The following is a 16,665-nucleotide window of genomic DNA, read 5'->3' on the forward strand; positions in this document are numbered from 1 at the left end:
GTCATTTTCAGAAACTAATGGAGCAAGGACATCATACTCTATAGTACAAATATATAGGTTTTTTTTCTTTTCAACTTTATAGACAGTTAAGGAACCTTTTATACTTTTCATAATTCCCTTTCCCCATCTACCCTCAAGCCCTTCTTCCTCAAGGGCATAGCAGGAAATCAGATTATGACTCAAGTCAAGAACATACCTAACATTCTTTAAGGTTAACTTATAACTATTTTGAAATGTTAAACAAATGTCTCCAAGACCTTTAATTTCACAAAATTTCTCATTAGCCATTGACACAAAACTACAACTTTTAGACTTATAATTAGTAAAAGTATCTTTAGAAGGACTCAAGTGAAAAGTACAATTTGAATCAATCAACCATTTATTTATTTTAAAGGAGACTGTACAACATTTACATCACACACTATGAAGACTTCACCATAATTTTTTTCGATAACAATATTAGCATCTTCTTTATTGTTATTATTATTTCTACCATGTCTCTTAACAATGACAAATATTTATAAGAAATGTTCTATTTGCCCAACTCTCAACTACAAAATATTATGAACTAATAGGTACCATTTTTTTTAAAATTTAAAATAGTTACGAAGCTTTGTAAGGGATTAAAACATCGTTGATGATTTTAGAATTTTTATAAGGGTAAATTACAACAACCTCCTCTGAGGTTTGACACAATTACGAATACCCCCTTATTATTTGAAAAATTATAAATATCCTCTGATGTTTGATAAAATTATGTAATTTTTGAATGGAGGTATGAAATTGCAAGTTGCCCTTACTGTAATTTTATTTTTTTCAAAAAAAATAAAACTTATAAAAAAATCGAATGGTAAGGATGGAAAAATTTTAAAAAATTATAAAAAAATTATCTGCTTAGTCCATAAAAAAAATTAAATAAAATTATAATTTTTAATTCACAAGGACATTTTGGTCAGTTCACCATAAAAAATAAATGAAAATCTAACGGATTAGGCTAATAGTTAGACGGTCATTAAAATTAGAGAAATATTGGTAATTTTTCAAACAACAAGGGGATATTCGTAATTATGTCAAATCTCAAGGGAGGTCGTTGTAATTTACTCTTTTTATACATATTATATTAATCTTTAGTAAAAATTTGTAATTTATATATTTGTAAGAAATTTGTAGAAAGACATTTGAACCCTTGCTTAAAGTTATTCTTTTTAATAATAAATAAAAGTTAGCTATAAAAAGACAGTTTTAAATAAAAAGAAAACTATTTAGTAGTTCTAATTCCTCTCAACTACTTAAACATATTTTTCATTGAGTAGTTTGGAGATATTAGGACTATTAAATTATTTTTTGATAGATTTTTTTATAACTAATTTTTATTTATTATTAAAAGAATTATTTAAGCAAGGGTATGATATCTTTTCACAATAGGGAACAAACACTTAAGAGATTCACCCTTTTATATATAATATATAGATATAGATTATTTTCAGAATTTCCATAAAACCAAAAAAACAATTTTCAAGACTCCTTGAAAATTCATCCAGACACAACCATGTTTTTTTTTTTTTTTTATATATATGAATTGGGTATGCTTTAATATATTCTAAATATTTTTATTAGAAATACAGTTTGTTTAATAATATATGCAAGATAGATATTTAATTTTGAAGTACAAGCAAATAGCCTAGTGACAAATCAGCCAGTCTTGTTTTTGTGAGAAATAGATCACTGAGTTTGAAAAATTAATAGACGATACTATATATGTCCCATCAAATCATTACTAATTTTGTACCAAATTTGTCTGAGAATTAAGTAAAGTCAAATAAATGAGAGTAACCCCAATGATTAACGAAAATGAACCCCCCCTCCCAACAACATTCACATGACATGAGAGGACAATACTCACAACAACAACCTCCTCATCATAATAAACACCAGTCCACCAACTTCAGTTTTTTGGACAATGCTGCTGGGATTTGGACACTCTTCTAATTTAATGTAATTTCTTCATCACATTCACCTCCATCAATCTACTGTAATCCCAGAATTTGAACTCCAATGTCTGCTATGTATCACAATGCACCGAAGACCTCTTCTAATATTCTACATTCGTATATTTAATATTTAATAATTACTATTTTTTTCATAGGTAAAAGTGTTTAAAGTAATATCTAACACATTCATACCTCTACAAAAATCTAACAAATGAGAATATGGGGACGGTAATTAGATGCTACTATTGTGCCCAAGTCGACCAAATAGTTGGTGAAACTAGGCCATGGACCAGCCGGCTGGTGTCGTTGTTGCCAAACAGAGCAATGTATCACAGCAAGAGCGCAAGGAATTTGGTAAAATTGTATTCAAGAAACCAGCCATAGGAACAACATCGACCACAACGTGAGGAATACAGAAGCCAACGCATAACACCATAGCATAATAACAGAGCATTCACTCTCTCCAAGCCCAAACAACTGAGTCATTGTTCCTGTCATGTAGACAGAAATAGAGTTATTTAGGAAAATCACAAAACTCAATAAACCATGCATGCTATGTCAATAGTAATACCTTACATAACATGATTCATCATTCATATCATTTGGTGGTGACAAACTCGATCCATACAAAAAAGAACCGCTGACATCATGTCCTCTTGATATACATATTTGTTGTTATGGGACATTTGTTGGAGTATGGAGCTTGTCCCGGCATTACATTCAGGGTAAAATTATAATTTACATATTGTTCTAGTGGCCTAATATAAATAGTTGAAGCGTAACTGTTTATTATAATTCACGTGAAACTATCCCAGTGAGAAACCCATTTTGAACGTCAACTAATTTTGCAACCCCTGTAGAACTTGTGTCCTACAATTACTAGTTCTTCTTTTCCTAATAATTTTTGCACATGTTCACTTTCAGAATCTCAGTACAACAATTAAAAACTGTAATATAGCTTGCAGATTCCTGTTATACCCATTTTTACCTTAGTGTCGATATTCAAGCACAAATCAAGAGAGTAAAATCATAAAAAGGCAAAATATTTACACGATTCCCAAAATGGAAACTACATCCATGAGTGCAAAAGTGAAATTACACTATATGGAAAGAGGTATAAAAGAAGTAAAAGACGGCCATTAAAAGAATTGATTTAACCTTAGTCCCAAAGATAGCTAACAAATACCACAAGTTTTCAGCTTTAAATAAGGCACAACATAACAAAGTGATGAGTCTGATACTGAATTGAAATGTTCCTAGAAATACCCTGAATAGAAGAGGCAAAATTTGGAGAAACAATCTAATTAACAATTTCAATTCATGTGGACATCTTTCAGACTACCAAGAGGAACAAATTTGGCAAAGGCAATAATAGTAGCACATAAGTAGAACACAAAGGTCCCTTGGAACTGAAGTAGATAGAGCTACAGAAATAAGCAAAAAAGCACTGTAAGCTTCGACGTACCTATGTTCATCGCAGGGGGAAGTGAAAACTGCAGCAGAAGAACAAATCGATATAATGGATTATCATGCACCAAGCCTAATTTTTGTGCCCCTTTAACAACGCCAATGCCTATCAGAGGCAGGGCGACATATCGAACAATAAGAATGCCTAAAATAATGGACTTCTGAATTCCTGAACCTTTTAAACCTGAAATAAATGGTAAACAATAATCACCAATTTATTTCTCGGGCAGAGGGAGTCTCGCCAAACTCCATGATATATGGTTATGTATTGCAATACAAAGACTGAATTTCTTTAGCATTAACCTTTTAAAAGGTTCCCACCCATGACCAGTGTGACGGCTGGAATAGCTCCATCCCTGCATTGTTGGACAAGGAGCATAAGCACTTATTAAAATAGCTTTTCATACCAATTGTAATAGACAATCAACTATTAACTATTATACTGGTGTGTATCCCTCAAACTGGACTTACAGGAACTAGCACTTTCTCAATATGTGGCAATTATGCACAGAGAAGCTACTTTATCCTTTATTTGCTTAAGCTAATAGAAGGTTGGTCAATGGATGGAGCTGAAATGGGTTATCACATACAGGAAAAATGACAATTTGCATAATCATCTTTTAACTTTTAAAAATAGAAAGATGTGACTGCCTGTTGATTATACCCAAGCAAGAGTGCAGTATCCTGGATTACACGGAGAGGAGCTGCATCACCGATCATCAGTTTTCGAATTTGAGGTTCAAGTCCAACCACAAATCCAACAATCTGTAGAAAGAAGAATTTAGTTATAATTTAACTTAGATATCCTCAGATTCTAAACTAAGGTTCACAACCTATGTGGGTTCCTACCCACATGGGTAGCATGGAATCATCTCATGTTTAAGACTGTCCATTGTCATCCCTAAAATGCTTCATTTCCGGTTTCAAGCACAGCATAAGTTTTCTCAGACACTGAATGATAAAGAACATGGGAGCCATTGAAGTCGTATCCTAAGTGGAACGAAAATTCAACCCTTGCATAAAAACAGCGCATACATGTGCGTGAAAGCACTGAAACCATACCGCTCCGATTGTTGATGGAGCAAATAGTCTCTTCAGGTGCATTTGCTTGAAGAGAGTCTCTAGCCGTTGCTTTATTTTATCTGAACCAGACACCTGCAATTGGTTTCAGAAGTTAAAAGCATAATCGCCACTTTTAGATACATACATATATATATATATATTATTCCAAGCAACTCCCATCAGCAAGATCCCATTGATTTCATTTCCAATTTACTAAGGAAAAGAGATCCCTACAGAACAAAGAGATTAAGATTCTTTATAAAACACAGTGTCTCACCTTAACGGGGGAGCCACGGGTAGCTTCTTCCGTTTCTTCTGCATTCCTTTCACTCAGTTCGGTTTTATTCAGCTGCTGCTAATGCGACTTTATCAATCCCATGTTTTTATGATTTTAATAACATAAATATTTGATTCGAATAACAAATAAAGATACCACCATAAAAAAGACATACGTAAGGCTCATTCTCAATTTTTTCTTGCGGCTGAGACAATCCACTTTCGCAGTCTTCAGCTCCTGAAAAAATCAAAGGAAGAAAGTAAACGTTCTCTTTTGTCCAACTCCTTCCAGATGGAGATGATGAACTTTCCCTTTAAGACTTACTGACAGACAAGTCGCTTGCTTTGACTTCATTTGAGCTCTTACTTGACGATACTCTGACAATGTTATAAACATATGACCACAAATAAATAGCTCCAATCTGAAGTGAAAGAACAAGAAATAGGAAGCAGAGTATTAGAGTTTAATCGAGATGTTGCCTAATTTGAGATATGTAAAAACTTGACTGAACAATTCATGCTGACATCTCAGGTAGCTTTCTTACAATTAATCAATAGAAGTTTGTCAGAGTATCACAAAATATCACTGACCAAAGCTTTCTTTATGTTTGTACTAATTATTTTCTGCGACTTACAGCCATTGAGAGTGAGGCATAGGCCATTCCGTGTTCATAGCAAACATCAGCATTCCCAAACGGGCTTGCTCTCTCTTTACAAACTGCTGGGATTATAATGAGAAGCAAGTTTCCCAAGTTGCCTGTGTATACAAATATGTATATCCAAATAATACTCCTATTAACGTAAAAGATATTTTTAAATAGTTTATATTACAGAGTATATGAAAGTAAAGAAAGAAAACAAAAGATAGTATAAGTTTCACAATTAGTTCCTGGTTTAAGAGACAAAGGCATATTACATATCATGCAAATCCATCAACTGGTAAGTTTGCGATTTATTAGTTGTACCTGCGGCACAACAACCAATAACAAGTCCTCGGAGATGGAACGGAGTTCTCGTAATTTGAATGACCCCCCAACCAAGAATTGTACCAATTATGAACGTTAAAAGGATGTTAATAGGCATGAACCACCTGCAAAGTTACCTGGAGTTACATGACATCGATATTGAACGAGATGTCAAAGGAGGTGGAAAGAAATGAAAGACATTTCATAAGTCAAAGATGAGAATCTTACAACTTAACCATGCTGTCGTACGTTATTGTCTTGGCTAAGTTGCTGGAAACGAGTGCCGGACTAAACACAAAGAATACAATCTGTTCATAGGAGATATCACAATTAGTTTCTTGTTGGAGTATTACTCCACATGGCGACTCCAGATTTAAGTCATCCAAGGTGCTTATGGATAGAGCAGGCAAATAAGAGAAATGCTTCAAAAGGATTTTCAAGACATGTCCAAATTATGCCCACCCGACAAGGTCACAAAATCCAGATATGCATGTAAGAATTTTTTAGATCAGTAAACACTCTAAACTGCTAAAACGGTACCTTTTATGCAGAACAAATACAAGAAACTCATCTGTTTAGTGACATGCATATACATAGGATGGAGACTTACATTATTCAAATGCTTTCTTGCATCATCTCCCAGAATGTCAATGCGATCTCGTGCAAGATATGATCCCAACCCAGTCACCAAAAGCACTTTCAAGACAGGAATTGATGAAGCACGAAAGAGATCCAAGAGACTCATGTTGTAATCTCCACCGACTATGTGTAAATGCTGAGCTTTAAACTAAACCAAATTCACATAAAAATTAATATATCTAATGCATGCCATGCTTATAAAGCTCAAAAAAATACAAATCCTTGAACATGGCAGCTTCAGCTGTATATAGCAGACACAATTTCAACACGGCATGTATCGGTTTTAGTTCAAGATGAAAACCATGGCGACAGGTAAGGCAATTCCACAACAAGATTATGCACTAATTCCAAACTATTATTAATTCTCTCCATCAATCCACTAATTGAGGAAGCCCTATTCACTTTCAGATATACTTGCACTATTTTTGCCTTCTCTTTTCTCTTACATCTTTCTTTCCTTCTTGTTACTTTTTTAAAGTTGTAATAAGACCTACCAATCAGAATATGGACTACAATATCCACATTCAAGACTACTTTCATGATCAACCAGAGAAGAAACCAACATAACATTTAACCATGAACAAATAATTCACTCTTCCTCCCTGTAAAAGTTTGCCATCAAATTCGATCCACCAACAATCCTAACCCAAACGAGAAGTCCAAAAATTATAAATTTTAATAAATACAAAAATCACTTTGGCGAAAAAAATATTAACGTAATGCATGTAAAGCTGATAAAAGAGAGAGAGAGAGAGAGAGAGATACCACCTTCAAGAAAAAAACCCAACCCAATTGCGGTCACCACGCCAGCAAGCTTCCTTCGTCTATGTTTGTAGTACAAATGAAACGTTTCAGGTAAAGAAAAAAAGACTATAAATGGATCGATTCTGCATTTTATTAGCGAGAAATAAGAAAGATGATTTTGACAAGTGGAAATCATCAAGAAAAAGCTGAGAAACACATGGCAGCGGAGCAACTGGCTACGCAAATGAGTAATATACGCATACATCGGACACATACACACTGAGTAAAATCGGATTTTATGCCTCGCATTGCATGCAAACCCCCAAAACGTCAAAGCATCGCCGCTTTTCAATGCAATCAATAAATGGAATTAAATTCCTACTTATAGCGATGCCATGGAAGTGGATGCTCAACACCGCTCGTAACCGCTGTCCAGCAGACGCACTCTACCTCATCTCCAACTCCCACCTTTTCACCTTTTTGTCTTTTTCTTTCCATCACGCCTGCCGCGGAAAAGCTTACTGTTCCCGCGGAGATTTTAATTTACTTCGGATTCCTATAATTCATATACAATTTAATTAATTTTATGGCAATTGTATTTATGAAAGTTGGTCCCTAGGACTAAATGTGTCCAACAAATATAATTTTGGGACTTTTTAAAAAATTGCGTGAAGTAAATAATCAAAAGTGGAGATCCTTCTATATTCTATTTATAGTGTAATTCACTTGAACCAATCATATAAAATGCCTAGAAGTTAAACTCCATTGATTTAAAATGAATCATATGATACGATAGAGTCATTCAAGTCGAGTCAATTTTTGAATAGCTGGATATTTTTCTAGTTTTTTGCACTTGTACGAGGATAAATTATAACTACTAATGTGCATAAAAATAGATTGGTCTAAAAAAGCCTAAACGATCCAAAAAGAATAAAGAAATGAGAAGCCCGTATCATCCTAAGAGGCTTACATCATGAAGACGACCGTTGAAAAAGTACTAAGTTCAGCCCAAGAGGGAAGCCCAGTACACCAGACTCAATCCAAGAGGTAAGCTCAATTTGGCCCAAGAAGGAGGTCTAGTACAAGGCCTACCGGACCTCAAACCCACCTTCCAAATCCAACCCAGGAAAGGGAAGCGCCCCCATAAAGCTGGACTCACCTAAAAAGCACTCCTTGTAGAAGTAGGAATTATCATGTAAAAGGAGTCATCCCCCAACTAAAAACCGTGCTGCTCAAGTCAAGGAGGATATCAGATCATGCCTTATCCTCAAATTTTTGCCTTCTTTTTTTAAAATACAACTCACCCTACGAAGAGGGACTCATTCTCTATAAATACAAGCAGCATCCCCTCAACACACCTTCAAAAAGCTAGAAATTATCTTGCTATTTTGCTACAACTCTCAACTCATGATTTTGCCTTATTTTACTCACGAAATCCTTATTTTTATTTCAATTTCTCATTTCAGTAACCCTCAACAGAGATGCCTTCTTCAGTCCTCTAATAGAGACGTCTTCTTTAGTCCTTCAATAGGAACGCCTTCTTTAGTCCTCCAATAAGGACACATTCAATCCCTCTATGGGTACTCCTTCCACAATCTGGAAAACCATTCTCTATTCTTATCTTAGCATTTGAATTGTATTCTTAGCATGATTTCTCTCATGATATTGCTTACTCTATCACGATTTCTCATTATATTTTGTTTTTACGATTATTTTTCTCCTAAATCGATACTAATTTGGGTGTCGGAGTATTAATACCTCTTTTGCAGGTTCTCTCTTTAGGATTTGCATTCGCTTCGGCCCAAACTTTGAGCATAATCCATATCAATTGGACTCGTACGTTTTTTGAATGCATTAACCACTTTCATGAGATTTTGCATAATTATAAATATTTTTTTATTATTTAAAAAATTATAAATTCTCTTTATTTTGAAAGTCAATCTAACAACAAGCCTATTCTATTAACTTTCGTTAGATTTTCAATTTTTGTGATAAATTGACCAAAATATTACTTTAGATTATAATTTATAATTATATATATATTTTTAGAATTTTTGAAAATATATTTTGGACTAATATGCTCCATAGATTATTTATCTTACACACCCTCCATTTCTTTTATATATTCTTTAAATATTTATTTTTTTTAAATTACAATTTTGGTACCAAAATTTAGAGTTCTTTGCAATATTGGTATCATAATTTGAAAATAACTTGTAAAGGTACTATAGTAATGGAATATTTAAGATATTTCCATTAGAACTTTAACGGCAAGGCCACGTGCAACGTTAAATTAGGCGCCTTCACGTGAACGGCACGAGAGAGGAGTAAAAATTAAAAAAGAAAAAACGAAGAAGAAGAAGAAGAAGAGGAGAAAATTACAATTTTGGTATCATATTTTAGAGCCCTCGCAATATTATTACCACAAAATCTCTTGTAATATTGGTACTATGATTTAAAAAATAACTTAAAAAGGTACCGCAAAAAATCCTCAGTTGGCACTTTTGGTATTGACGTTAAATTGCAAATAGCAAGGCGTACGTGGCCATTAAGTGAGGCTGGGATGGTGGAAAAGAAAAAAAAAAAACAAAGTAGGTTTGATGCTTCTTACCTCATGTTTAAACACAAAAAAAAAAAAGTTTGACAAGAGATAAATAGAAACAATTTCCCTTATAAAAAGTTTTATAGGCAAACCCCACTTCCCCAACGTCATGTGTGCACAACACGTACCAATTTTATTAAAAAAGAATTTCAATTTTTCAGTTAGATAATTACAAATACCGGAGTAATGGTTTATAATAAATGATATAATTATCTAACCCCAAAGTTGAAAAAAAAAAAAAAAAAAAGGAGTTTAAACCCGTGTGTGTATTGTGCACCCACGAGGAAGTGTTTTGCCTATATATATATATATATATTTTCATAATAGGGTTTTTAATATAGAAAAAAGTTTTAATTTTCTTTTCTAATGTTATAACTATCGTAGGTGCTCTAAATTTCAAGTTATTTTTCATATCATGGTATTAATGTCGCTAAAAATTCTAAATTATTGTACTAATATTGCAAGGAACTCTAAGTTTTAGTATCAAATCGACAACTTTCTTCTTCTTTTTTTAATTCCTTCCCTTCATGCCACTGACGTGAAGCTGCTTGAACATAGACTTGCTCTTAGAATTCTAAAGGAAATATCAAAATTGTAAATATTTCATTACGATAATACATTTTAAAGTTATTTTTGACACTCGACCTCCAACATTTGCATTTTATTGCACGTTGCCTCTTTTTACACTTTTTAGAGAATAAAAATAAAATAATCCGAATGTGTGAATACGTGCACTCTAGGTGAATTTGTGAAGTTGGATAAAATTATAATTTCACATTCAATTTATAAAAAAAAAATTATAAAAGCATAGATAGAAAGGCTTTGTGGCTGATATATTTGGAAAGTGGTGGGCGAAGACTAGGAAGAAGACCCACTTTTGGGTTTTTCGTTTTTTCTTTCTATGAGATGTGAAATTACAATTTTATCCCTCCCTAATATCCTATTCATATAAAGCTAAATGTTGCCCCATCTTTCTTATATATTTGGTAGAAACATTAGTTGCGTACACGAAGGAGAACTGATTTTAAGTGTTAATGTCGTGTTGGGACATGATTCATTTAAAATAGACCTATGAACAGATCATTTTAAGTGTTAATGCGCCTGCTATAAAAATGGTTGATAAGGATTCTATTAAAATGCTCAAGTCACGAATATATCAAGGTCGTGTAGTTGGTCGCCGAGGGTCAGGGCCATGACAATCGGGTCGGATTTTATCCAGATTCGACCCGTATATCGACTCGGACATGTGGCGTCATAAGAAGATGCTTAATCATTGCATGGATAACCCTATAGACAACACGCGTCCATTGGTGGGACCCCAGGCTACTATTATAAATACTCCAACTCACATAGAGAAGAGATATCTTCACTTCTATCATTTTAATCGCAAATTTAGTTCGCACCATTTTCTCTCGACCTCAAATTGACTTAAGCATCGAAGTGTTATCGTCGGGACGACCCCGACTCGCTTCACCTTGTTTTATCCTCAGGTTTTTCGAATTCGGGGAGGTGACATGGTAAGATTGTGATCGCAAGTAAATGAGTCAATAGTGAAGCTAAAGTGAATGACATAATTAAGTTTTTAAAACCTTTTAAAACTTATGTCCCATCATCATTTTTGGAAGAAAGGGGATACGTTACCATACATTAGTTTTAGTATGGAAAAAATGGAGTGGTTTTACTCTATGATTGTTTATTGAAATTTAAATGCATCAATTTCGATTAAATGTAAGTCAATTTGAAATTTTACAGAGTTGTATTTACATGTGATGTGCATGACAATGGACTAGTCTAAAGAGGTTTATACTTGTCCAAGAAAAGAAAGAAATGCAAGGTTTATGGTGCCCTTTAGGAGGTCCAATTCGGGAGAGACTCCGTAAGGCCTAGAAGGCCTAGGGGGACCAGCACATGCCCCTAGAAAATAGATTAGCAAAAAAAAAAACCCAATCGACCTAAATTCGAAAGGATTCTAAGTCGAAAGACCTCACAGGACTGTTTAGAAACTTATAGTCTCCCAGTCAAAGTCAAAGATCCTCTAACATGACATCCAAGGGAGACTTACGTAGTATCCATGTAGGATTTCTGGAGGCCCCATGTGAGGCTCCTTATTTAATTGTATTAAATACTATGTGTTGGTTTTAATAAATTAATTTATGATACCAAATTATATAAGTACTTACAAAATTAGAGAAATATTATATGTATATTGTGCATGTCTACTATATAACTACAAAAGTGTTTTTTCTTACAATGAACATTAGTTAAAATATTTTTTGAAATTGTTCATTGATAAACAAAAATGCATATATATTCGGTTATCTATTTGGGATTGATTGACCTTCGAAACTCAATGGAGCTAAGTGCTACAGCATGATTAATATTTTCGTCCTATGGTATTCTTATATTCATCACGAACTTCCGTTGGAAGGCACTTCTAAAGTCCATATGAGTATCCAAGAGGTTTCATTTATCTTGATATATTCTGTTCGCCGTAATATTCAACGTGTATGTAGTCTTTAAATAGTCTAATTTTTATATGATTATTCGACTGCCTTTATGAACTTTTCATGTGGTTCTTGCTAAGCGGTTAATGGCCCAGGCCTGGACGGTTAGCGGGGCATGCTGGAGTAGCATTACGCTGCTAGTTGAGACTTTGTTGTTCGGTACCCACTTAGGTGTCCTTTCACAGGTAGGCTGGAGCTTGCTTGTGTGTGGTTGGCGCTGCCATATACTTAGGCACGGCCGGTTCTATGCGGCCGCAAAGTCACTCCCTGCATGGAGGATAAGGTAGTAAATGATTTTTCGGGAGAAAGATGATGATCATGTTATTCGATCTTCGCCTGATACGGTTTTCACAAATTCAATGGTTATTGTCGTGGTCAATATGATATATTATAAGAATTCTGATCGAGTTTTCTATTATGATTATCTTCTTCTACGCGCACTCACTTGTGGGCTCACTGAACTTTTATTTACGTAATTTGAATTTTTTCCTCCAAACACAGGTGATATATTGAATAAGTCAAAATTTGGCTAACCTAGAAATCAAGATGATTTGTAAGGAGGTTGAAATATTAGGACTCTTCTGGCTATCAAGTTTCAATTCTGGTAAGTATATTGTTATTATGACTTCGAATAGGTCGCATCCCAAAAATAAGATTTAAGGTAAGGATCCTACTTTTGGGGCGTGACACCCCCTACATAGAATCAGATGAAGACCAACAAGCCCTCGGGGACACGTAGTACCCTTAGAGAGAAGTACAATAAATCCTAAAAAGTCTGGACTCCAGCTTGAAAAGGTCTCCTCAACCACCTTTTTGAAAATTCGAGAAGACATCCTTATTTCACAACAAATACACAATAGAACCCCACAGTCCCCTGAATAAGGGAATCCTCTAGGTGCCCCTCAAGTTCAGGGGGATCAGCCAACCCCTAAGAATTTTGCACCAAATCTGAAGGGAATTCAACATTATTTAATAATTTTGAGGTCATGCTCCCCCAAATTCATCGCCTCCTCCAACCAACCTTGTAATCATTTAAAAATTAAGAGGTCCCCTAGTGAGAGAATGGGACACGTCCGCACATTCAATAATTTTTCTGATATGTTTTACACTTTGAGCTCACCTACTACAATTTCTATTTTTTTACTTCCATGTTAGTTTAAAGGAGCATTGTAATTATGTACTTAGAGTTTTAATTCGGTATTAATCTCTATAATATATACAAAATTATACAATAACACTATCTTATTTACTCATTTGACCATTTTTTACTTTCTAAAATTTATTTTACCACTTTCCACTCCAAATGAGCCGAGCACCATATTTTTTACTCTCATTATTTATTCTGTGCCATGCATCAGCATGAAATGTAGATCTTTATACTATATTGCAAAATTTGCAATTCTTGAATTATCCTCATACTCTTATTAACATTTAAAAAGTAATAAAGGGTTCATATAGTAAAATAAACACAAATTTGGGGGGCTAATTTAGATATGTTTTAGTTTCTGGAGATTTTTAATCATATCCATAAATTTTTTAATTTCAATTCTTCTTTTTTTAAATTATAATTGAAAATTACGCCTCTTTTAGATGCACACTCCGTCAATCTCATTGTCAGATGTAAAAGAGATCTAATAGTATTATAACTCTCATGCAGAGACAACAAGTATAAATATAAAGCACGCCTTGACAAAAAATTATTTACATAATCATCATCGTAATTTAAAAATAAAAGAACTGATTAATAATAAATTTATCAATGACTATTATGCTCATTGATGTAATTATAATGTTCATAAATTTTGAAAAAAACAAATTCAATATATTTATATATTCAAATTAAATGGATGTTTTCTATTATCATACATGATTCCTGATCTTTCAGTATATATGGGACCCAATTTGATAGGTCTCCAGATGACAACATCAACTGGGCTCTCAAGTGGGCCTTAAGACGAATAGTTTTCAATTGGGTCCAATAACTTTAATTGGGCCAGGCCAATGGGCTTTAGTGTACACAATTTTTAGCAAACTGCAAAGCCTTTCAAAATTAAATGATATGGGCCAAAGTCATTTGGGCTAATCTTTTTCTATATTCTTTTCTACCCATAAAGAAAATAAAATAAAAATTCCATTCACACAAAAATTGAATTTCTCAAATGTGCATTAATGCCTACATATACTTTGAGATAATGTGAGATTTGAACCCTTTTGACTGAATGGAAAATTGAAATTATATCACTAACTATGCATTCAATAAAATAAAATAAATAGATATAACAAATCTTAGTAAATCATTTTGGATTATCATAACATTATTGCAAAACGACACCACGAAATAAATGTTTCTAGCTACTCTATTGACCATTTTCAACGGGCAACACTTTATTTGCTTATTTTTTTAAATAAAACACCAAGAAAACAATCGAAAGTAAAATTTTATTTTCTATTTGGTAAATTAAGTAAAATGGTGTAAAAGCAGCGGATATGAACGGAATAAAAAAGTCCTCGGCATCATAATACTCTTTGTTTTTTTTTTAAAAGTATTATCTCAGAATAAAGAACATATGATTTCGAGAAGATTGAAAGAATTTATTTTTATATTATACGAACATTTAATATAATCGTAATCCGAAAATAAAAAGAAAGTAAAAAGATTCACATGACTTGCCAATATTTATCAACAATCTTGTAAGGATAATAGTAATAAATTCTTAATTAAATAGCAATAAATCCACATAAGAAAATAAATATTTATTCAATCCACAAAATCATCATCATCATCATCATATCATATTATATGGGTGTAGAGTGTGGAGGTGTAGAAAATAACAGCAGTAAATATATATAATAACTGTACAGGTCCATGAGAGGGGGGTGAAATTTGAGAGGGGTAAAAAGGAGAATTGGGAAATTTGTAATTCCTATATCCAGGTGTTGTTACATCCATGTTTTGAACTCAGCAACCGCAGAAGCAGGGCCTCTCTCTCTCTCTGCCGTGCTCGCTCTCTGTCTCTCTCTCCCCGGCGTTTGAAGGTGCTTTCTCTCTCTACTTCTTGCCCAAACCCTTTTCGCCATATCCCAGTTAAACACATATACTCATTGCGTACCCTATAAACGAAGCTTTCCTCAATTTTGTTTTCTTCCAATATCTTTTTGACCCTTAACCAAATTTTGGACTGGAATTATACATTGCTCACTCTCTCACGTTTTGCCTCCTCATTTTGCTCTTAACTGACGGGAAAATAAGCCCAACCCTGGATTTGAGTGAACCAGCCTTGCAAACTCTACCCAACCGCTCCGTCGCTGCGTGTTGTTACAGGCAAGTTTTTCGTTTATTCGCTAGCATGGTAAGCATGTGTTTCAAATTTCATGCTGCATGTGATTTTTGTGTTTGAATCCAACGGAATATCTTTCGGTTTCTTCCTGACAATGTTTTTCGGGTTGGTTCACTGAATTGTTTGTGAGGTTCTTTTTCATGCAAGAAAAGTTGAGAGTTTTTTTTGGACGGGGTTAGGGTTTAAAATTCTTATGATTGTGGTCGAGGATAAAATCAATGGGTTTTGTGTTTGTTCTGTAATGAATGGGTGCTTAGGTTTTATTTCCTAACTTTGCTCGTGGGTTTCTGTTTCTTTCCTTATTCTTCATTAATATAAGTATCTGTCTTAAAATGCCTGATGGACGCAATGTATTGTCTTGAATAGATATAAAAAATGGGTATAATTGATGTTGAAATGGAGGATAAAGGAAAGCAGGATCATGATTCCGGAAGTAGTATTGAAGAGCCAGAAAATAAAGTGCCTGTGGCCAAGATTGGGAACGAAGGAGAAAACTTGCCCTCTGCAGTTACTGTTTCAGAGGATGCTAATAAAAGTGAAAACGGGGTTGACAACCTAAATAAATTGGCAAATGATGAAGCAGAAGACAGCACCACTGTAAAGAGTCATATGGAAGATCAAACTAATCCTGAAAGCCAGACCAACGAGCCAATGAATGTTCAGGGATTGACAGAGGAAAAAATTGATATCGAAAGTAAGAATGAAGAGGGAAGCAGTTCCAATGACAATGTTGAAGAGCAAACTGCTGCTAGAAGTATCGTGGACCAACAAAATGATGCCAAAAATGAAGTGGTGGAACAGAATGCTAGTGGAGGGGTGATAGAAGAGAACTCCTCCAAGGACGGTGTGGATGGTGGTAATCCTGTTGAAAATGTGATGGAGGGAAATCCCTGTGGAGGTGCTACAGTGGAAAAGCCCAAAGATACTGGGAGGGGGGATGGAGATTGTGTTGAACAAGTCGCAAGGGGAGAAATAACTTCAGAAAATGCTGAGACTGGTGGTGATCCTAGGGAAAATGGGGAATTTACAACTGAATTATCTTCAGATGAAGCCCCTCAGAATCAGAATCCTGCAGTA

General features: G+C 34.2%; 1 protein-coding gene across 2 annotated transcripts; it reads right to left on the minus strand.

The window, feature by feature from the left end:
- LOC105178246 (protein PIN-LIKES 3) lies at positions 1,758-7,296 on the minus strand. 2 transcript variants are annotated; one of them, XM_011101698.2, is made up of 13 exons: positions 7,169-7,296; positions 6,372-6,548; positions 5,990-6,069; positions 5,762-5,886; positions 5,432-5,553; positions 5,122-5,218; positions 4,973-5,034; positions 4,798-4,869; positions 4,521-4,613; positions 4,123-4,223; positions 3,762-3,814; positions 3,457-3,642; positions 1,758-2,482 (listed from the first exon to the last, which is right to left on the minus strand). In XM_011101698.2, exons 2-13 carry the CDS (start codon positions 6,504-6,506, stop codon positions 2,358-2,360), a joined length of 1,251 nt encoding a protein of 416 aa, XP_011100000.1. In that variant the 5' UTR covers positions 6,507-6,548; positions 7,169-7,296; the 3' UTR covers positions 1,758-2,357. The 2 variants fall into 2 exon arrangements, with proteins under 2 accessions (XP_011100000.1, XP_011099988.1); XM_011101686.2 differs by having other exon boundaries at positions 4,798-4,872.

The sequence above is a fragment of the Sesamum indicum genome, linkage group LG2 (genome assembly GCF_000512975.1).
Source record: "Sesamum indicum cultivar Zhongzhi No. 13 linkage group LG2, S_indicum_v1.0, whole genome shotgun sequence".
NCBI classification, from domain to species: domain Eukaryota; kingdom Viridiplantae; phylum Streptophyta; class Magnoliopsida; order Lamiales; family Pedaliaceae; genus Sesamum; species Sesamum indicum.